General features: G+C 44.7%; 1 protein-coding gene across 1 annotated transcript in view; it reads right to left on the reverse strand.

Annotated features, from left to right (window-relative positions):
- The window catches only part of SGF29 (SAGA complex associated factor 29), a 29,733-nt gene extending 7,496 nt beyond the window's left edge, over positions 1–22,237 (reverse strand). Inside the window, exons 1-4 of the mRNA XM_058569716.1 lie at positions 22,089–22,237; positions 6,519–6,608; positions 2,172–2,247; positions 1,396–1,468 (exon numbers count right to left, since the gene is read on the reverse strand). Of these exons, the coding sequence (XP_058425699.1) occupies positions 1,396–1,468; positions 2,172–2,247; positions 6,519–6,608; positions 22,089–22,223 (374 nt within the window). The 5' untranslated portion in view covers positions 22,224–22,237. The remainder of the gene's footprint in view (positions 1–1,395; positions 1,469–2,171; positions 2,248–6,518; positions 6,609–22,088) is intronic.
- Between the last annotated feature and the right edge of the window lie 482 nt (positions 22,238–22,719).

Consider the following 22,719-nt stretch of genomic DNA (forward strand, 5'->3'; position numbering starts at 1 on the left):
CCCTTCAAGGCAGGATCCTTGCTATCCTTGTGTCTCTCTACATGGGGACTGCCTAGTGCCAGGTGCAGGGTAAGCACCAGCAAAGCTTTGCAGAATGGCAGCAGGCAAAGAAAATATGAGACCACGAGCACAGGCAGAGCCTGTGAAGAGCCAGATGGGAAGAAAAGAAGAGCCCTGGAGCCACCAATAATGCTTAGGGTGTTGACTCCGGTGCATGGTTGTCACCCCCACTGGGCCCTGCGTGTGCCACCACCCATGTGTGCAAGGCAATTATTTCAACTGCAGGCTGAGACTCATTAGTGAGTCATGAAACTATTTCTTGGGTAACAACTGCCACTTAAAAAGTAAAACAGAGGGGGCCGGCCCCATGGCTTGGTGGCTAAGTGTGCGCGCTCCACTACTGGCGGCCCGGGTTCGGATCTTGGGTGCACACCAACGCACCGCTTGTCCGGCCGTGCTGTCCCACATACAGCAACTAGAAGGATGTGCAACTATGACATACAACTATCTACTGGGGCCTTGGGGAGAAAAGGGAAAAAAAGGAGGAGGATTGGCAATAGATGTTAGCTCAGGGCCGGTCTTCCTCAGCAAAAAGAGGAGGATTGGCAGATGTTAGCTCAGGGCCTATCTTCCTCACAAAAAAAAAAAAAAGTAAAACAGAAATAGACTATACATAGTAACAGTAAAAACTATAGTTCATGTTCCAAGTCTGATATATATACATATAAAATAAATATGTATGCTGTGGGAAGGCAAAAGAATATGGACTTTGGGTTTAAAATTGGGCTCCTCCACTTATTACCTGTGTGACTTTTGGCAGATTACGTATCCCCTCTGTGTCTCAGTTTCCTCATTTGATGGTAACCCCCATTTTAGGGTTGCTCTGAGGATTAACTACATAAAGTACTTGGAATAGTACCTGGCACACAGTAAGGCCGCATAGACATTATTATTATTATTATTATTGGGCCACAGTAGAGAATATATTTCCTACAGTGAGTTATGGTCAAAAGAGTTTGAAAAACACTGGTATTAGGCACTTTATACCATCATCCCATTTTATTTTGACAATTCTGTAGGCAACTGTCATCCCTGTTTTAATGATGGAGAAACTGAGTCTCAGCTGAAGTGATGGCCTAAGGCCACGTGACTAGTGATTGGCAGCGCTGGGATTTGACCTCCACCTTGCTGCATCTATAGAACAGGAGGGCTAGTGGGATGAGGGCACCTAGAAGTGGGCTCTAGGGAAGGTGGGCCCCAAGGGAGAGGCTGGGGAGTAGGAATCTGCTTATCCATGGCAGGAAAGGCAAGCTGGGGTTGTGGCCTGTAGGCTCCTGCAGCCCAGCGCCCGGCCGAGGAAGGAGGAGGTGCCGCAGACCAGTGGACGGTACTCACTTGCACTCGGCCTCTGCATCGGCCTTGGCAGTTGTGTAGAGGCCCCGCAGCTTTGTCCGGTAATAGGGAGAGACTGCAGAGTAAAGACAGGGAGAAAGAGGCATGGGTGAGGGGCAGCTGGCAGTAATGGGGTGCTGCTTCCAGGAAACTGGAATCAGACTTTGGGAGGCGCAGAGAGGCCACGGACCGAGGTATGAGCTTTACTGGCTCAGAAGTGCTCCCCGAGGCAGACAGCCCAAGTTCAACAAGTTTACATTTTCATATGGTAAAATGCTCTCGCTGCATCTAGGAGAGGACTTTCTAACCTTTGCCATAGCATGACACACGCAGAAAATATTTCTCAGCATAGGAGAAAACAGAAAACAATTCTCAAAGCTGCTCAGAGCTGGAAAGCACCAGCCTAGGAGCCTGACTGTCTAGGGCCTTGGGGCATGTGCAGGGCACACTGGGAGGGAAGCTGTCTCTAGAAAACACCAGCTAACTGGGGTGCCTGTGCACTCTAAGGGGGGTCCTGGATGCCTCCTAACAATTTCACTGACCTTCCAGTCCCTTGAGTTGGGGGATTCTAAGGTCCCTTAGCACTAGGCAGTCTGTCATCTGTCTCTGGGTCACCTTAGGTCACCCAGCCTAAAGGAAAACTGTCCCTCTGGCCTAAGGAGCAGTTCATTTTGGATTATGCAGATATATGCAATAGTCCCTTTCGGAAATGACACCACGTTCCCAGTCTTGGCCCACACCCCCACTCATCCCCTCCTCTCCTGAGCCCAGCTACTCACTCTTGTTCTCTGTCTGCATCCGCTCGTGGGTCTTCTGGATGTTCACTAAGTTGTGTTCGCTCCGCGAACGCTCTTCCTGCAAGGATCAAGTCAAGAGGACATGAGGAGGCCCTTCATCCTGCTGTGACACCCTGCATTCCAGGCCCGAGGACCCATAAACATGGCCCTCATTTCTAAATCCAAATTCAGGATAAGTTCAAAAGGATTTTCTTCCCTGACTAATAGAAAAGCGTTACAAAAGGCATTAAAGTTAAATCATAAGTTATACATTTAATGACTCTCCTTTACCAAAAAGAGAAAAATTGATCTACAGATTCAATGCAATCCCCATTTAAATTACAGCTGAATTCTTTGCAGAAATTGACAAGCTCATCCTAAAATTCATATGGAAATTCAAGGGACCCAGAATAGCTAAAAGAATCCTGAAAAGAAAAACCATGTTGGAAGACTCACATTTCCCGATTTCAAAATTTACTACAAAGCTATGGTAATCAAATAGTCTGGTACTGGCATATAGATCAATGGAACAGAACTGCGAGTCCAGAAATTAACACATATATCTATGGTCAATCCATCTGGGGAAGAGGGAATGGGGAAGGATGCTGGTACAATTCTTCCCCACATCAGAGGTCCTGGGACCAGCACTGCAACTAAAGATGCCGGAAGCAGAGATGATTCCTCAAGAAGACATTGTAACTATACGTTTTAACCTTTACATCAGAATTTCTAAGTGCCTGAGGGGATGGGTTGTGGCTTCACCCCTTCTGGCAAAATGGGGTTAACAGTGAACACAGCTGTACTGCCTAGTGGTCAGAATAGCCCACCAGTTCGCACCTATGTAACCCAACCCTACATGAATGGACTTGCTGGACTAGCGCTGCTGTCAGCAATCTGGACCAGCACAGTATAGCCAAACCTAATGTCCTTCCAAAGGTAGAAAAGTTGGTGTAAAAATCAATCACAAATGGATAGAAGGAGCAACAGTAGCTGAGGGTCAAAGAATGAATAAATGGGTTATGCAATGAGGGAAATTCAATAGTTAATTAATATCTTGAGAGAGGCTGAGAGCAAGAGAATAATATTGGCTCTTGGCTCAGTTATACCAGATGACCAGTTTGCCAAGATCACCCCTGCTTTTGGAACCTGACCAAGTCAAATGGATGCCTGCAAAGCTGAGTGGCATCCCTCTGAGAGGCATTTTAGTTATATGGTATAATGATAAACTAGACTAACTGTTGATGACTGAACAGAATTCTAGTAATGTGTATCTTTTCTTTCTTTATCTTTTAAATTTTATTAATAAAATATTTTTAGAGCAGTTTTAGTTTACAGAAAAACTGAGCAGATAGCAGATAACAGAGTTCCCATATACTATACCTGCTCTCCCCTGCACAGAGTTTCACCTATTATTAACATCTTGCATTAGTGTGGTACATTTGTTACAATTAACGAACCAATATTGATAATGATTATTAGCTAAAGCCCACAGATTACATTAAGGTTCACTTGTCGTGTTGTACATTCTATGGGTTTTGACAAATGCATAATGTCCTGTATCCACCATGACAGTACCCTACACAATAGTTGCACCTCCCTAGAACTCCCCTGTCCCCCTATCCATCTCAGCCTCTCTCCAAGCCCCTGCAATCACTGATCTTTTTACTTTCTCTATAGTTTTGTCTTTCCCAGAATGTCATACCGTTGGAACCATACAGCATATAACCTTTCAGACTGGGCTCTTTCCCTTAGCAATGTGTGTGCCAGTATCTTTTGACTCTTACTTTTCAGGTTACACCCCACTATGAAGGATATCTTCCGGGAAGGAATTTCCGGGAACTGCTGCCTCCTAAGCCATCGGGCTGTGTGGTGTGTGGCTGCCAGCACATTGACCACTGTGGAACTATAAACCGGGATGATCGAATGCTTAGAAAGGTCCCAGTTATAATGGACAGAATACAGCAGCGCATGCCCAATATGCCACAGCGAGTTATGCACAAGTATGTATCACCTTTGTTTTTGTGAATGAAACGCTATTTTTTAGAATAGGAAAAAAATGGGTTTCTGATAAGATTAAAGCAGCAGACACCACACGGTGGGTCCAAATTCCCCTGGGGAACAGCCTCACCCTGAGATGAGGAAGGTTTTGAGAGGCCATATGATACACTCAGGCTAAATTACATCTAGGTGTTCCCACCACGCATCTAACCCTAGTGTGGGGCACCCAACACTTTCGGGTCAAAGTATGTATCCTACCTGCACCCAGACCATGAGCACACAACAGCAACAAAATGCCTGGCGGAGTAAGCAACATTGTCCCACAGATAGAAAAGGGCTTTAGGGGAGACAGGTGTTGGTGTGTCCACGTGGGACAAGTTGAATTCACTTTTGGTTTTTTTTTTTTTTTTTGTGAGAAAGATCAGCCCTGAGCTAACATCCATGCCAATCCTCCTCTTTTTGCTGAGGAAGACTGGCCCTGGGCTAACATCTGTGCCCATCTTCCTCCACTTTATATGGGACGCCACCACGGCATGGCCTGACAAGCGGTGCATCGGTGCGCCCCGGAGATCCGAACCCGGGCCGCCAGCAGCGGAGCACGTGCACTTAACCGCTACGCCACAGGGCCGGCCCCTGAATTCACTTTTGGAGAAGCAGCATTACGGAGGGAAAGATTTGTTATTGAGAATAAACAGACTGAAGTGAGTTCTCCTGCAGGAGGAAGGCAGGAGAGTTAGCCTGGAAAGACAATGAGACTTTAGTAAAGCGGGTCAGGCCAACCCAACAAAGTAACGCCTGATAATTCTAGGACCTATCTGTTGCCGAGAAAGGGCTTGCACCCTGACCCACCAGAGTCTCTGGACTATTTTAATACAGATGGAGGCTGAAGTAATGGGGCAATGGCCCTCCGTCCTACCTGCTGAGCCCCAAGGGGCACACCTATGGGAATCTCATGGACCTCCAAACCAATGGAAGCCCTCTAGAGGCACTTGTAATTTACACTGATGCACCATGACTACCCTTGATCCAAGAATAGATCAAAGTAAGACATATGCTAAGTACAGCTAGCAGAGATAGGACTTTTACTTTGAATATCACCTGTGTCCTCCTTGTAGGTGGGAGGTAGGTCCTGCTGTACAACAGCACACAAGGGAAACCAATCTCAGTACAAGCTGTGAGCTGAGACAGAGTGCCTGGCTTTGTCCCCAGCTGACTTAGAAATAACTGAATCGTGGCCAACTGTAATAAGGCCTGTCCATAATAATATCTGTTAAATGGGCAGGGCCAATCCTCTTGGGAAGGCATAACAAAGAGCTCTGTAATTCTTACTGATTTGTTTTGTAATGAAACTGAGTTTTACCATAACCATACCTCAAAGAGGTGTCACACTCCGGCATTTTTTCTAAGATTCAACCACCTTATATAAATAAGTCTATGATAATACTGACACTAATGACAAAATGTATTAGGAGATTGAGTAAAATCCTTCTCAGAATGTAATACTCATGGAAAATGAGGAAAAACTGGATTTAGCTAAACATCAACTAATTTCTACGCTAAACAGTTCTGCACAAATTTATCAGGAGGTACAAATAGTGGTTGATGAAGGGAGGAAACGAATATAAAAATATGAAAATGTATGTACTGGTTCCATAGGACAGATGAGTTATTTCTTTAAATCTATCCCTACCCCACACTGGCTCCTCCAAATATCAGGCATATTCATACTGATCTGCTTGCTGTATCTGTTATATAAATGCTACACTAAATGTAGATAATCAGACAAATATGACTGTTTTGCTATAAAAGGGCCCAGCTCAAGGACCAGGGAGGTGGTGTGGGCAGTAAAAGATTAACTCAGCAGGCCTGGGTTTTCAAACCCTGCACATTTCAAAAAAGGTTTGGCCCTTGACCACCTCCTGGGAGATAACCTCTAAACCCTTAGAATACCTCGCCTGATAAGAGTTTGTTTACCTGGGGTAAAGGGGGGAGGAAAAGGGGAGTGGCTGCTATTGGGTACCAGGCATTTTTGTCAGGTAATGAAAATGTTCTGAAACTGATCGTGGTGATGGTTGCACAACTCTTTGAACATACTAAAAACCACTGAATTGTACACTCTAATGGGTGAATTGTGTGGTATGTGAATTATATCTCAATATAGCTGTTATTAAACAAAGAGAATCATGAAATCCTGCACATGATAGAAAATCAAACAGGAATGGTAGTCAAGATTACATCATCTTGGTTACTGCATGTCCAATCTCTCTGAACATTACATCCCCACCCCACCCCCTCGCGGCTCTGGGTCACAGTCCATGTTCCCCTCTAGGAGAGGAGGTCGTGGCTTTTTACCTGGGTTTGTTTGATCAGCTGATGGAGCTCTGTGAGAAGTTCTGCAATGCGGGAATCAGCAGACACAAGGGCCATGGTATATGGGGGCACCTGGGGTGGAGGAGGAACAGAAGAGAACCTCATTAGTGGCTGTTGTGGGTTAAACTGTGTCCTCCAGAAAGATATGTTGAAGTTCTAACCCCTGGTACCTGTGAATGTGACCTTATTTGAAAATAGGGTCTTTTCAGATGTAACCAAGATGTATGTTAAGACAACGTCATACTGGAGTAGGGTGGGTCCTTAATCCAATATGACTGGGGTCCTTATAAGAAAAGGAGAAGAGACACAGAGATAGACACACACAGAGAACACCAGGTGGAGAGACGGACACACACAGAGAAAAGTCGGCCAAGTGACAGAGGCAGAGATCAGAGTTATGTAGCAGCAAGCCAAGAAGTGCCAAGGAGTGCTAGCAACCACGGGAAGCTGGGAGAGGCATGGAACAGATTCTTCTTCTGAGCACCCAAGAAGGAACCCATCCCGGACTGTGGAACCAAGCCGACCCCCTGAGTTTGGAATTCCAGCTACCAGAACTGTGAGAGAATACATTTTTGTTGTTTTAAGCCACCCAGTTTGTGGTAATTTGTTACAGCAGCCTTAGGAAACTAATACAGCGGCAAGTTGTCCTGGAATTCTACCCCAATCCAAGGATGTCTATATTCAGTATGTTCACCAAGTCAAGCCGTACTTATTCAGTACCTTCCAAAAGCAGCATGCCTGGCCCTAGCTCTGCTGCTACTCTCCTGACAAATGATTCAAACATTCTGGTCTCCATTTTTTTAATCTGTAAAATCTTATTTAAGATTTTATATGAAGACATTTTCCCCGTCACAAAACACTTACTTCCTTACTGTACAGGGGAGAATTATTAACTACTAAAAAATATCTGACTTAAGATAAGAAGAATGTATTCTGATGAAAATAAAATGTAATAAAAATTAATTGGAAAAAGAATAAAAGACAATAAAAGGTAATAAAGGAGGAGTTATCTTTGCTATTTATTTTAACTAGGTAAAAATGGACATATGCCTAAAGATAAAGATAGATTGGAAAAAACAAGAAGAAACTTTTTAGGGTGCTGAAATTTTTGCATGATACCATGCCTTCTTAGAAAGATTGTTCAATTAATACATCTCTATATCCACAAAGATCAGATTCACACTGAATAGAATAAACTTCCCCCTCACTAATAAACTGTGAACTCCATGTATTTAAATACTCATATCTTCTTAAATTTTCTGCTTCTCTTTATTAAAAAAGCAATATACAACCTAGGAATAGAGGGGGAGCTTCCTCAACCTGATAAAGGGCATCTATGAAAACCCACAGCCAACATCATACTTAATGGTGAAAGACTGAAAGCCTTCCCCCCTAAGATCAGGAATAAGTCAACACTGTTCTGGAGGTTCTAGGGAGGGCAAGTAGGCAATGAAAATGCAATAAAAGAACCCAGATTGGAAAAAAAGAAGGAAAACTCTCTACTTGCAGATGACATGACCCTGTATACAGAAGATCCTGAGGAATCCACTAAACAACTATTAGAACTAGTAAAAAAAAAAAAAAAAAAGTTAGAACTAATAGCAAGGTCACAGGACACAAGATCAATAGACAAAAATCACTGTATTTCTATACAGCTGTAGTGAACAATCCAAAAATGCAATTAAGAAAAAAATTCCATTTACAATTGCATCAAAAAAATAAAATACTCAGGAATAAATTTAACCAGAGAGGTGCAAAAATTTTCACTCTGAAAACTACAAAACATTGTTAAAAAATTTTAAGAAGACCTAAATAAATGGAAAATTATCCTATGTTCATGGATCAGAAGACTTAAGAGTGTTAAGATAGCAATAGTCCCCAAACTGATCTATGGTTTCAATGCAATCCCTATCAAAATCCCAGCTGGGTTCTTTGCAGAAATTAATAAGCTCATCCTAAAATTCATTTGGAAAGTCAAGGGATCCAGAATAGCCAAAACAATCTTGAAAATGAAAAACAGTTTTCCCAATTACAAAACATACTGCAAAGGTACAGTAATCAAGATGGTGTGGTACTGGCATAAGGATAGACATAAAGATCAATGGAGCAGAACTGAGAGACCAGAAATAAACCCTTATATCTACGGTCGATTGATTTTCAACAACAGTGCCAAGACAACTTAATGGGGAAAGAACAGTCTTTTTGATAAATCGTGCTAGGACAACCAGATGTCCCCATGTAAAAGAATGAATTTAGATCCCTACCTCTGACCACATACAAAAATGATCTAAATAGACAGTTTTCCAAAGAAGTTATCCAAATGGCCAACAAGCACATGAAAAGATGCTCAATACCATTAGCCACCAACAAAATGCAAATCAAAACTACAAGGAGTTACCATTTCACACTCGCTAGGAAGGCTGTAATCAAAGAGATATAAGTGTTGGCAAGGATGTGGAGAAATTGTATGAATGGATAAAGTGTGGTATTATCCATACAATGGAGTATATTACTCCACAATAAAAAGATATGAAGTACTGATTCATGCTACAACATGGATGAAGCTTGAAAACATTACACTAAGTGAAAGAAGCCAGACACAACAGACCACATTGTATGATTCTATTTATATGAATTATCCAGAATAGGCAAATCCAAAGAAATCGGGGGCGGCGGGGAGGAGCGTGCTGAGGGAGAAAGGGGAGTGACTATTAATGAGTAAGGGGCCTTTGGGCCAGGTGATGAAAATGTTCTGAAATTGATTGTAGCACGGCTGCACAACTCTGAATACACTGAAAACCAACGAATTGTACATTTTAAATAGATGTAAATCCCCATCACCCCCAGCCCTAAGTAAACCCTAATATACTTCCTCTCTAATAGATTTGCCTATTCTGCACTTCATTTCTTTTTATTGCTGAATAATATTCCATTGTCTAGATATACATTTTGTATATCAATTCATCAACAGATGGACATTTGGGTTGTGTTGACTTTTTGGCTATTATAAATAATGCTGCTATGAATACTCACATACAAGTCTTTGTGGATATATTTTCATCTTCTAGGTATATACCTAGGGTGGAATTGCTGGATCACATGGTCACTCTGTTTAACCTTTTGGGGAACTGCCAGACTGTTTCCAAAGTAGGTGCACCATTTTTACATTCTCATCAGCAATGTATGAGGGTTCTGATATCTCTGCATCTGCACCAACACGTATTATTGTCTTTTTTATTACATCCATCTTAGTAGGTGTGAAATGGTAACCAGTGATTTTGATTTGCATTTCCCTGATGGTTAATGATATCGAACATCTTTTCATGTGTTTATGGGCCATTTGTGTATCTTTTTTGGAGAACTGCCCTTTGCCCATTTTTATTGGGTTATTTTTTATTATTGAATTGTGTCCTTTGAAGCACGTTTCTAATTTTTATGAAGCCTAATTTATCTATTTTTCTTGGATTGCTCGTGACATTGATCCATTTTTTCTCACATGTGCATCACAATTTTTACCAACACAGCTTTATATCATGCATTTTGGTACAGAGAAGAACATGTGCCTTCAAAAAAAAAAAGTCTAGTTGCATTAGCTAGGACCACACGAAATAATGGATCTCGAGTTTAGACATTGGAAGTGGATAAATTTGAGAATGATCAGCATACAGGTCGTTACTAAAGTCTTGGGAACTGATGACGCTAGGGACTGTCTGCTGAGTGAGAAAAGAGGAAGGAAGAAAGAGCCCCACTGAGCCACAAAGGTGAAGGTGTGGACCCAAGATACAAGTTCAGCGGAACGATGCTGGGAAGGAGGGAATTAGCATGGAAAAGGGTTGTTCTCTCCTGCTAAATAAAGAAGGAATCCTAGTCAGACCCACCTGCTTTCTACATGCCCACACCTGTGCATATTAAAATTGGGGGAGAGGGTCGGCCCAGTCGTGTAGTGGTTGAGTTCTTGAGATCCGCTTTGGCAGCCTGGAGTTCACAGGTTCGTATCCTGGGCGCGGACCTGTGCACTGCTCGTCAAGCAATGCTGTGCCAGCATTCCACATGCAAAATGGAGGAAGATGGGCACGGATGTTAGCTCAGGGCCAATCTTCTTCAGCAAAAAAGAGGAAGATTGGCAATAGATGTTAGCTCATGGCTGATCTTCCTCACAAAAAAAAAAAACGAAAATTGGGGGAGGCCCCACAACCGGGCAGGTGGGTTGTCTTGATATTGCACCGTCACCATATGGCCAGCAGGCACTCCCACCGTGCTGCCAGGTGACCCAGTTGCCCTTCCCTCATGATTCTGACATTTCAACCTTCTCTCTCCTCACCACCCTTGCTCCTGCCCTCCGATCGGGCCTGGGCCCCCTTAGCTGATGTCCAAGGTGCCTACTTTGCTCAGAAGAGAAGCCAAAGACTTTATTCCCATCATCAAAATGAGGAGCTACTATCAAAATGAGCAGCACCTGTCACCTGGGCCGCCCCCTATAGTGGGAAGAACTGTCTGTTACTTACTGAAGATCAGCCCCTCCTCTGTGCTCCGAACCCCATCTCCTCTGGGACCATCTGATACTCCTTTCCTAGCTTTAGGAGCAAACAAGTATACTTTAGGACAGCCCATCTTAAAAAAGCATAGGAGCTTCTGAACCCCACACATCTCTGTTCCTCTTCACAGCAAAACTTCTGAAGTTGTCCAAGCATGTGCCTCTACATCCTCGTTCCCATTTTACTTTTCAACCCACTTCAATTTAGCTTCTCTCCTCACCAGTCCAGCAAAAATGCTCTCAAGAGAATAACCTCCTACAGGTCAAAGCATTAGATCCTTTCCGGCTTTATCCGACCTGACCCGTTAGCATCTTGACACAGGTGCCCCCTCCCTCCTCTGACTTCAGGGCCTCCCTCGTGCGTGGTTCGCCTCCGGCTCCTCCCTAGTCTCTTGGGCTGGCCCCTCTCCTGCCTGTCCTCTAAGTGCTGGCACTCCTCAGGGCTTGAGCCTGGCCACTGTCCCACACACTCCTAGGTCTCCTCCAGCCCCCACCCCTCCCCCTGCCCCCGTCTGTGTGATGACATCTCCGTCAAAGCAGGAAAGTGTACACAAGGGGGTGATTAACAATACTGAATGCCACAGAAAAGGACGCGAGCTGTCTCTTGAACCTGACAGGACGTTATTGAGGACCTCAGGGAAAACTCTTTCAGTAGGAGAGACAGAAGCCACCATGCAGAAAGGGTGTGGTTCGAGGAGCAAATGTAGCTATTTCCTCTTAGCAGGCCTGTGACGCCAGAGAGAGCAGGTACAGGCTTGAGGGGGAGGCAGAGTGGCCAGAGAGTTTACAGGTGGAGGAAATGTGAGTGTTGGCTGAGCGGCGGGAGCATGCCTAGTCCAAGGGACAGGAGGGTGAGGGACGGGACCAGCCCTGAGACAAATCCAGTGTCCTCTCTCATTATTTGCTACATTCCCTCTGGCCTGTCTTACCTACACACAAACACAGATGTCCTGTCCCACCCCACCCTACCCTCCATAGAGGCTGAATGGCATACCCCTTCTCCTTGCCAAGGATACAAACGTTACACTTTTTTCAAGGACCAGCTCAAGACTGGTCTTGCCTGACTAACCCTAAATAAGCCATCGTTTCTCTCGGTTGACTCTTCCTGGAACCTACCTTGACTTTCCAACCTTTCCAAAGCCTTTATAAACTGGCTTTCTAGCCAGTTGATGTAGGTAGATCTTTTCTTCTCCAACCAGACTGGAAGCTCCTCAGGCAAGAAGAGCCTTCTCTGCTTTCATCAACAATCACCTTTCTTCAACAACCCCACTGATAAGCAGTGTCAAGGACTTGGCAGGAATCTCATAATTTTTTCTACCTTACACACCATCTCTCTCCTGCCCTGACCCCCATCCCCGCAGTTGAGTCCATCCTGAATTTCCCGTATCACCTATTCCAAACTTCTTTTTCAAGTGTAGGCTTTTTCCTTGGCTCTGGGCTACCGCATTATCAACAGTGAACCACATGGTACCGACTCATGAACCACATGGTACTGACTCCCGAACCTATCTCTAGCCCAGGCGGCTTCCCCAAGATTCAGAATCTTATATAATCATGCTGGCTGGACATCTCTACCAGAGAAGACTCCAAATCACCATGCCCAACACAGACATTCCTTATATGATTCTCTCTACTTCTGTATGCCAGGAACTTTCTATAATAAAAGTTTTTAAATCAATAGTCCAGAAAATATTCTAAAATTAGATTATGGTAATGGTTGTACCACTCTGTGAATATACTAAAAAAAAAAAACCCAATGAATTGTACACTTTGAATGGGTGAACTGTACGGTATGTGAACTGCATCTTAATAAAACTGTTAAAAATCAGCATGTCCAAACCCAAACTCTTCACCTCCCTACCCACCCCACCCCCAAAACTCCTACGTGGAGCATGCTTCTTCTCCGCTGATGTTACCATAACCCATTCAGCCACCTATGCTGGAAACTGAGTTATTTTCAAATCCCACTTCTCCTTCAATCCCCATGTCCAGTCAGTCACCACTGCTGTTGGTTTATTGTCCCAATAAATCTGTCTGCTTTTTATCCTTCACTCATTGTTTCAGGCCATATCAGGTTGGTCTCCCTGTAACCTAGGCAGCAGTGGTCCTAACTGGTCTTCCTCCCTGCATTTGCATCTCCATCAAATCCACCCTCTACACAGCACCAGAACCATCCATCTACAAGACAAGTGTGGTCATATTCCCCTACCAAAAGCTTTCAAGCCCCTGCCTCCAGGATAAGTCAAGCCCTTAACACAGGACACGGGACTCCATAAAGAGGCTTCCATCTCCATCTCTCCCCAACCCCATTACCTCTCATCACTGTCTGCCTCGCATTTTATATTCCAGCAATACTGAATTGTTCCGCTTTTGACCATATACCACGTAATTTCTTATCCCCATGCCCAATGTTCATGCTGTGCTCTCTGTCTGGGATGTCCTTCCCACAACCAGATCACTCCTAATCCTCTGCCTGATTTAACTACTTATTCTCTAAGACCGGGCTTACTACCCAGTCAGCTCCTCCAGTAATCACAGACAGAAGCCCCCAGTCTCCGAGGCTGGGTTAAGTTACCTGTCTCTGTGTTCCCATTACACCCTGTGCATCTCTCTACCTCTGTGCCTACCAATCATGCTCTAATTCTCTTTGTGTTTGTCTCCTCCCCTAGCTTATCCCATCTCTGAGGGTGGGGATCACTTTATCCTCCGTGCCTAGCACAGAGCTGGCACACAGTACCCACCATCCTCACTTCTACTCCCATTCATTCCTCAACCCTCCACAGTCTGGCTCTCCTTCAGTCCCCAGTGAGCTCCTGGACCTTTCTGCTGCACTGAACACCTGACCACACTGCTTCTCAAAGCTCTGCTCCAGGCCTCCAATCTCCCCTATTTCTGTAACCACCTCGCGTGGTCTTTCTGCTGCCCTCCTCCTCCAACCCAGTGGAAGATCACCTCCCAGTGGAGGATCACCTCCAGTGGAGGATCCTCTTCTCATTCTTTACGCCCTCCCTGAGCATTCTCATTGGCTTCAAGCCCCCATATTCTGAAACTTCCAAATTGATATCAGCCCTGACCTCTCTCCAAGGCTCCCAACTCAGACTTCCAGTTGCCACTTGAATAACTCAACCAAGATGCCCCCAGACACCCCCACTTCCTGTCCTGCACTGCTCTGCCTTCCAGATGTTGGTTAATGGAGTTTGTCACAGTCCAGCCAGCTTCCCGAGCTGGAAATCCGATAGTCATCGATTCCTCCTTCTTGCTCATCTCCAACCCCCCACCTCCTTGATCAACCTCCATTTCAAATTCTATTGATTTTGCCTCAGAAATTTCTCTCAAATCCACTGCCCTCTTTTCCACCACACCTGTCACTGTTATAGATTAGGCTCCCATCATCATCCCGTCTCTGTCTCATTATGGTTGGACACAAAGCCTGTTTCTCTTAAGGGAAAAAAAAACAAACTAACTTTGCGTAAGTAATATATGCACATAGTAAAAACAATTCAAACGATTCAAGAAGTACAATGAAATCTCCCACCCCTAGAGGCGACCACTATTGTTTCCTAGGTATTTCTCCAGAGATATCCCATGTATATACAAGAAAAAAAGTTATGTATCTCATAAAAACCTTTACAAATGGCAGATGCAGAGCCAGAGAGACAGACAGACAGACACAGACACAGACACAGACACACAGACACACACACACACACACACACACACGAGCTGGAGGTTGAAACTTTCAGCAAACCAAAGTGAAAAAGCTGACTCACATGGTATGGAGGGGAAGGAGGAGGTCAAATACCAAACCGGGCAGGGCCTACTCCTGCACCCAGCCGGCAGCAACCGGAAAGAAGGCCCCATTTTTGAAGAGGGACTTGTCGAAGGCCTCTGACTCTCAGCCCCTACACCAATTCTCGGGATGCCCTCACATACAAACGGTGACTTGTGACGTTTAAAACGCTTTCACGTCACCTCATTTCTGTCCGACGTGAAAGAATTTTGAAGTGCTGAGATGACTGACAGGATTCTGGAAGATCACTTTGCCTACTGGGTAGTACCCTGCCTAGAACAACCTCATTCTATGGTTTTACAACAAACTCCTCCTATCTCCAGATCCCGTCAGTGGTCAACTCTCAAAGTGACCATCAAGCTGTTTCCACTACTCTGACACCCCTTCCCCCAGGACTTAACTGACGAACGGCAGCCTGTTCTTACTACTCAAACTGCCCTCTCTTATTTGGGGCACCCCTTTAACCACCCAGGCAGTCAGTGGCTCCCCAGAGGACTCTGGCCACCCCTCTTTTTCCAATTTTTCCTAATTTAGGTGAAAAAAACAGTACAACGATATTAAAGAATATCTTAAAGCAAATGTCAGCAATCTAAAATGATTTTCATTTTGTATGCCACCTCCTGTATGTGCAATATAATTGCCATCAGTGTACACGCCCTTTTAAGACTGCTTCCTAACTGTGTAGGAGTCCACTTCTTAGACTTCCAGCTCCATAAGTACAAAGCTTAATCGTCTTTGTATCTTGGCACCCAAAATAAAGCCTGAAATAAAGGAAGGTTTGAGCAGCCATTTGTCAGAACCTACTTTGGTAAACAGGGGAAGAGGCAAACAGCATGCCCAGTGGCAACAGACGCATCAAGTCACTTAAAGAAATGAAGTATGCCACCTTCAAGAGAGCCATCAGGGAAATGCACTGACATGCGTATTTTAAGAGTGTTCCAAGGAGGGGAATGGGGACAGAACAGCTGTAAAGTTCTCAGAAAGCCATATGCTCACCCCAGGGGAGTTCCTTAACCTTTCTGAGTCTCAAAAAACCAGAGCTCTCAACTGCCAACCACCTACATAAGTAAGCTCCCAGGCAGTGCTCGGCACAGCGCACACTTAGTGAATATGAGCTGCCCCTCCTCATCTGTAGGAGATGGGGGGCACAGGACTGCCAGGAAAAAAGGCAGGGACCGTGGTAAGTTGAGCAAAGCAGTCACAGCACAAGCAAGAGAAAACACTGATGCGTCCCAGGCTGGGGGAGCACCCTGAGATGCTGGACTGTCCAAAGACCACGCCACTTAGGGCATGCTCCTGTTTGAGCTTTGCCTACTGGGTGGTGCCCCGCCTGGGAGAACCACCTCATTTTATGATTCTACAACAAAGTACTGCTATCTCCATATCCAATCAGTCATAAACTTGAACTGCCCCAGAAAACACCCTCTAAATGGAGGCAAAGGTTTCTGTGGCTCTCCACTCAGAGAAAGCCACGTCTGCTGGTGCAAAGCCAGTGGGAGCGAGGCACTGGGGACTGAAGTCATATCTGACGGAAAGGCCAGGCAGCTCCCAGGGTGGGGAACGGTCCCAGCTGATCTTAGCACTATTCTCAAACCATGGAAATCAGGTTAGGAATTAAGCAATTCCTGAGAGGTTTCAGGCATCCTTACGAAGTTTGAGGCAAGGCCCAGGACTCTAAACATTTTTTGGTCCCAGCACTCTCTTCTGTCCACTGACGCAGAAGGCCACACCTTCTATTTCTACACAGAGAGAACTACCGTTCTGATGTCTTCCACTGTCGATTAGTTATGCCTGTTTCAGAACTTCACAGAAACATAATCATGCTATCCAGAGTCTTTAGTGTCTGGATTCCTTCCCTTAACGTGTTTTTGAGATTCATCAGTGTTGCTGTGTGTAGCAGGAGTTTGTTCCTTTCTATTGCTGAGTAGCATTCTATTGTATGAACAAACTCGTTTATTTAACCAGTTCTGTTTTGATGGCGCCTGGGCTATTTCCAGTTTTGGCCATTACGACTAAAACCGCTCAGAGCAGTCATACGTGAGTCTTTTTTTAGACATATGTTCATTTTTCTTGAGAAATATTTAGGTCTGAGGTGGATATTTTATAAGAAACTGCCAGACCAGAACTTTTTCCTGAGTAGCTGTCCCAGTCTCCACTCCCACCAACAATGTATGGACGTTCCAGTTGCTCTATATCCTTGCCAACATACAAGGTTGTCATTTTTATTTTAAAAATTTTGGTCATCCTAGCCAGTGTGAAGTGGTCTTTCACTGTGGTTTTAATTTATACTTCCCTGGTGACTAATGATGTTGAGCACCTTCTCATGTGCTTATTTGGCTTCCTTTATGTTCATTTCAGTGGTTTCTAGCATATTTACAAGGTTGTGCAACCATCACCACTATCTAATTTTAGAATATTTTCATCACCCCAAAAGGAAACCTCGTACCCATCAGCAGTCACTCCCCATTCCCTCCTCCCTTCAGCCACTGGCAACCATTATTCTACTTTCTGTTTCTACGGATTTGCCTATTCTAGACATTTCATGTAAACAGAAACATATGATACGTGGCCTTCTGTGACTGGTGTCTATCGCTCAGCATAATGTTTTCAAGGTTCCCCCATGTTGTAGTATGTGTCAGTACTTCATTCCTTTCATGGCTGAATAATATCCCATTGGATAGATATACCTCATTTTGTTTTTCCATTCATCAGTTGATGGACATTTGCGTAAAAGAACTTTTATATAAAGAATTTGGAACTCCTTCTCTGCGGCTATCATCTTTCCAAGATGGGCCATTATCATGTGACAAGGCATTAAAAACAACAACAGACAAATAGGAGATTCACCAAGGCCACTCCCTTCTTCTGGGTGTCAACTCCTCTCTATTTACTGCCTGCTTTTGGTTGCTCTCCAGTACCTTCAGATAGCGGTCTTTTATATTTTGTGCAGGGTTTTTTAATCATTATTTGTGGGAGGGTTGGCCTGTTATGAGCTACTCCACCATTACCGGAAGCAACCTCTGAGTACACTGCCCAGCACCTTTTCTCCATTTTGATAACAGAGCTCCAACTTCCCTTTGGGAAACCATCTCTCACCTTGGCTCTAAGGATGGGTACATGACCTGGGCCCATGAACATATTACATTCTCCCTGACCACCAAGAGATATGTGACCCAAGTCTGGCCAAAATCAATTTCAGATCTTTTGCTGGCGCTATCTGCGAAGAGATACCCTCTTTCAGTTGATTGTTAAGAGAGTAGCACAGAAGCCCAGAACTGATGGGGGCTTTTCCCTGCTTGAGAGAGAAAACAACACGGAGGAAAGCAGAGCTGAAAGACCTGGAAAATACTGGTGACATAATTTAGGCTTCTGGATATAACCATGCCTGCAGCGGGTATACCCAAGACTCTTCAGTTAGATTCAATAGACACTCCTTTTCCGCTTAGGCTAGTTTGGGTTAGCTTTTGTTATCCACGACTGAGAAGTCTGACTAACGGGTAATTCTTAGGGACACAGGTTGCAAGGTGGAAGCACACATTAACTACAAAACACCCAGCCTAAAACTGTTTTCTGGCCCCTCTACTAGCAGCCAAGGACTCATACAAAGAAATCCAAACATCCTACACTTAAACCACTCTAAAATTAATCCCACGGGGCTTAAGACAATAAGAGCTTTGTTCTGAGTCACAGGGAAGCAAGATCTAAGACTCTACAGTCAGAACCCATACCTTCAATCCAGCCACCATCAATAAGAATCTACAATCATCAATTGGTTTAAAAAAAAAATTAAGGAGAAGACATGACTGTTTTTTCCCCTAGTACCTACCATGCTTCTGTACTGAAGCTCACACAAGTGATTCTCACTGAAACCTTACAGCAATCCTATAAGCACACCCACTTCACAGCTGGGGAAACTGAAGTTCAGAGAGGTTAAATGATGCTAGGTAACTCAGGAAATACAGGTAGTTGAGCTGGGATTGCCAGACTGCTAACTCTAAAATCTATGCTCTTCCTCCCAATTCCAAGTTTTGTTAGAACTTCAGCATACTCAATAGCAAAAGAGATCATGGAAATAGAAGCATTTTGTCTACTGTAAACTGCCAATCAACTGTTAGGTCATTACGATTACCCTGAAAGTGTCACCAGTAAGATGGTGACTCACTGTGCCATCTGAAAAAAAGAGCAGGAAAATAAAGGTAACAATGACAGCTATTCCTTACTGAGTACCTACCCTGTGCTAAGCACTTTTATGTAGGTTATCCTATTTAACCCTCCTAATAATCCTGCAAAGTAAGTACTATTCACTTAGCACCGTGGAAACTAGAGTCTTGGAGAAACAAATGATTTTACCAAGGTCATGCAAGTAATAGTGGCAGAGGAGGGATTCAAATCCAGATACGTCTGACTGCACAACCTAAGCCTTAAGGGCTCAAACAGCCCTTAGTATCATCAACATTCAACTACCATTGGTTCAGGGTCCACCAAACTACCCTCCACACCACAGACATAGTGACCACAAATCCTGAAGTGACATAAATTGGGTATTTTTTCAATACAAATGATTCATCCAAAGTCTACATGAGATTCATTTTTAAAACTTTTATAAGAATCTCTATATTCAAATTTAGACATCATAAAAAAAGGCCTGTGACTTACTGCATGTCCCTACTTCCAGCTCCACAAAGTTGGTTGCTAAAACTATGGACTCTAATGGACCTACCCACTGAGAAGAGGGTGCTTCATGGTTGGGTCAGGTATTTATAAAACACTTTCAAGGCATTGCTTCAGATCCTGGACAGCACCTCTCAAACGGCCCTCTCCTACTGAACCCTACCCTCCAATAACCACACTGAACAACTCCAGTGCCCCCAACACAGACTTTCATGCTTCTGTTATGCTTGCCTGAAATGCCCTTTGATCCTTTTCCCTCCTCCCCCTGGGTCTCTCAAATTTACTCATTATTCAGGGTCCAAATTAAATGGCAGCAAAATTAACACTTTTACAGCAGTACTTGCCAACCTTTCTCACACCACAGCACACAGAGAACGTGATAATATTTGTATAGCACGCTGGGGTAAAAGGGCAAAGCTGCTCACAGGCAGAAAAACCTGGCAGGGGGATCTGGCTGCCCCAGGCTCCTCTCACCTGCCCTGATGCCAAGGTCAATCAAAACTTCCGAAGCACCATAAACAAAATTCCATTCTTGTACTTGTCACACATACACTGAGACACTGTTTCATTTACTTGTCTCTCCTGTCAGACCACGAGCTCTCGGAAGACAGGGATGCAATTTTATGCATTTTATATTCTCAGCAACTAACACAGGTCCTGGCCCCTACTAAGTCCTCAAAATAGATTGCTGAACTGAACTGAATCCTGGAAACCTCTTCAAACAGTCTTTCGTCTTAGAAACACTGCAACAATTCTGAATCTGGGCTATTCAATATCTTCTCCTCCCCAACCGCAGAGAAAAAATTAGCTGCTATCAACATACTCTAAGAAGGATTGTCTACTTCCCACCTATAGAGAAGAGGTACTTCCTCCTTATAAATTCACTCATTCAATGGGGCCGGCCCTGTGGCATAGCGGTTAAGTTCATCGCATTCCACTTCAGCGGCCCAGGTTCATGGGTTCCGAACCTGGCACGGACCTACACCACTCGCCAGCCACGCTGTGGCAGCAACCCACATATAAAGTAGAGAAAGATTGGCACAGATGTTAGCTCAGGGCTAAGATTCCTCAAGCAAAAAAATGAGGAAGATTGGAAACAGATGTTAGCTCAGGGCTACTCTTCCTCAGCAAAAAGAAATTCACTCATTGAATAACATTTATCACCTACCTACTCTGTGCCAGACATGAGGGATATACAGCAGTGAATGAGACAAACAGTCCTTGTCTCGCTCCAGTCTAGAAATGAATGCAGATATTAAACAAATAGTTCCAAACACTTATTTGTAGGTGAAATAAACACTCTAAAAGGGACACAGAGGACAGAACACCCATAGAGGACAGAATAGATAAATCTGAATAAATAATGACAGAGAACGCCAAAAAACTGAAAACACAAATTCTCAGGCAGAAAGGATCCACCAAGTGCCAAAGAGAATACCTACAATAAGACACCCAGCAATGAAACTTCAACGCCTCAAGGATAAATATGTGCTAATAGACGGATGGAGGAGGAGGAGACGGGAGAAGCGAAAGACACCAAGGATAACTCAGGTGTCTGGCCTAAGCAACTGGAAGCATGGGAAGACTGGGGAGGATGAAGGCGTGTGGAGGGTAAAACTCCAAATTTCAGTTTTGGACATGTTTGAGATGCTGATTAGACATTAAGAGGCGACGTCATGCAAGAGCTGAATATAAGAATCTGGAGTTCAAGGTCGGGCACTGGTTGAAGATGGAAATTTGCGAGTTAGCACAATACGTGGTATTAATATTTAAAGCCTTGAAATGGTAACTCCTAGGAATTGAACACAGAGAAGAGATCCAGGATGAGGTCTTGGGGCAGCACAATCATTAAAGATAAGGAGGAGGAGCAAGAATCAGCAGAGGAGAGGCCAGAGAGAGCTGAAGCTCAAGACGAGAATGTTCCGCAAGCCCAATGAAGAACATGTTTCAAGAAGGGGCAGTGATCAGCCGCATCAGACACTGCTACGGGACTGAGAACTAAACACTGATTTTGGCGACCTAAAGATCATTGGTGACTTTGACAAAGAGCTATTTCAGCGGCATGCGGGGGCCAAGGCCTGACTGGAGTGGGTTCAGAAGAGACTCGGAGGAGAAACGGTGCTAGTAAGTACAGACTGAAGCTTTGGCTGCAAACCGGCGCAAAGAGATGAGGAGGCACCTGGAGGGAGAATGAGGTTGTTTAGTTAAAATGGGCACATCCTGAGCATATAATAAAACACGCCAGAGCTCGGGGCCCGTCCTCAGCTCTCATCTTCTCGCACCAGCACTGGGTTCCCCGCCTCCGCCGGCCCCCGCGCCCAGCCCCGCCAGCGGCTGCTTCCTACCCTCGCAGGGCCGGCAGCGCACGCGCAGACCCCAACGACGGGCGCGGGCCCTCCCTCCCCGAGCCCCGCCTCTCCTGGCCCAAGGCGCGTGCGCATCGCCACTCCACAGCCGCCTCAGCGCGGCCCGAGGGGGTGGGGAAGCAGGGGGGCGCCTGGGCCCTCTGCTCCCGCCATGCTGGGGGGCTCCCAGACCGCGACCCATCCCTGCCTACCGAGCCACGGTGGAACAAGAACGTCGCGCTGGAAACTGCGACGACGGAAGCAGGCGCGTTCCTCGAATCCTTTTCAAAGTCTGCGGATAATAACGCGCTTGCGTTCGAAGATTCGCGGCACGTTGAGAACCGCATACGTTTTTTTCCTTTCTTTGAGTCGCGTCGTGGAGGACCACTCTGCGCATGCGCCGTCCTTCTTCTGTGACGTACCGCGCTGCCCCTTGGGAAATGTAGTCTTTCCTTTGACACGCTGTTGTCGACCATTTCAGCTGAACCTTGTTTTAACAAACCAGGGTTCTTGTGCGTTTTCAGTATCCTCTCCTATTCCCCGAAGCCGCTATAAAATAGTAATAATTTTTTAAAAACCTAAAAAACGAGTAGATTGTTGATTGAGGGGGGAGCAGTGGGTATATGAGAGCTCTACTTTCTGCCTCGGTTTTGCTGTGAACCTGAAACTGCTCCAAAAAATAAAGTCTATTTTTAAAATTTTTAAATAAATAAAAACTAGCAGATCTGTAGACCCAGAAATCGTGCTTTTAGGGAATCTTCCCAGGAACATATTAAGGATGTGAGCAAATACTTAGCTACAATGGTTTACATCCCAGCATCTTATAATTTCTTACATACCATA

Source organism: Diceros bicornis, chromosome 26 (genome assembly GCF_020826845.1).
Source record: "Diceros bicornis minor isolate mBicDic1 chromosome 26, mDicBic1.mat.cur, whole genome shotgun sequence".
Classification (NCBI taxonomy): Eukaryota; Metazoa; Chordata; class Mammalia; order Perissodactyla; family Rhinocerotidae; genus Diceros; species Diceros bicornis.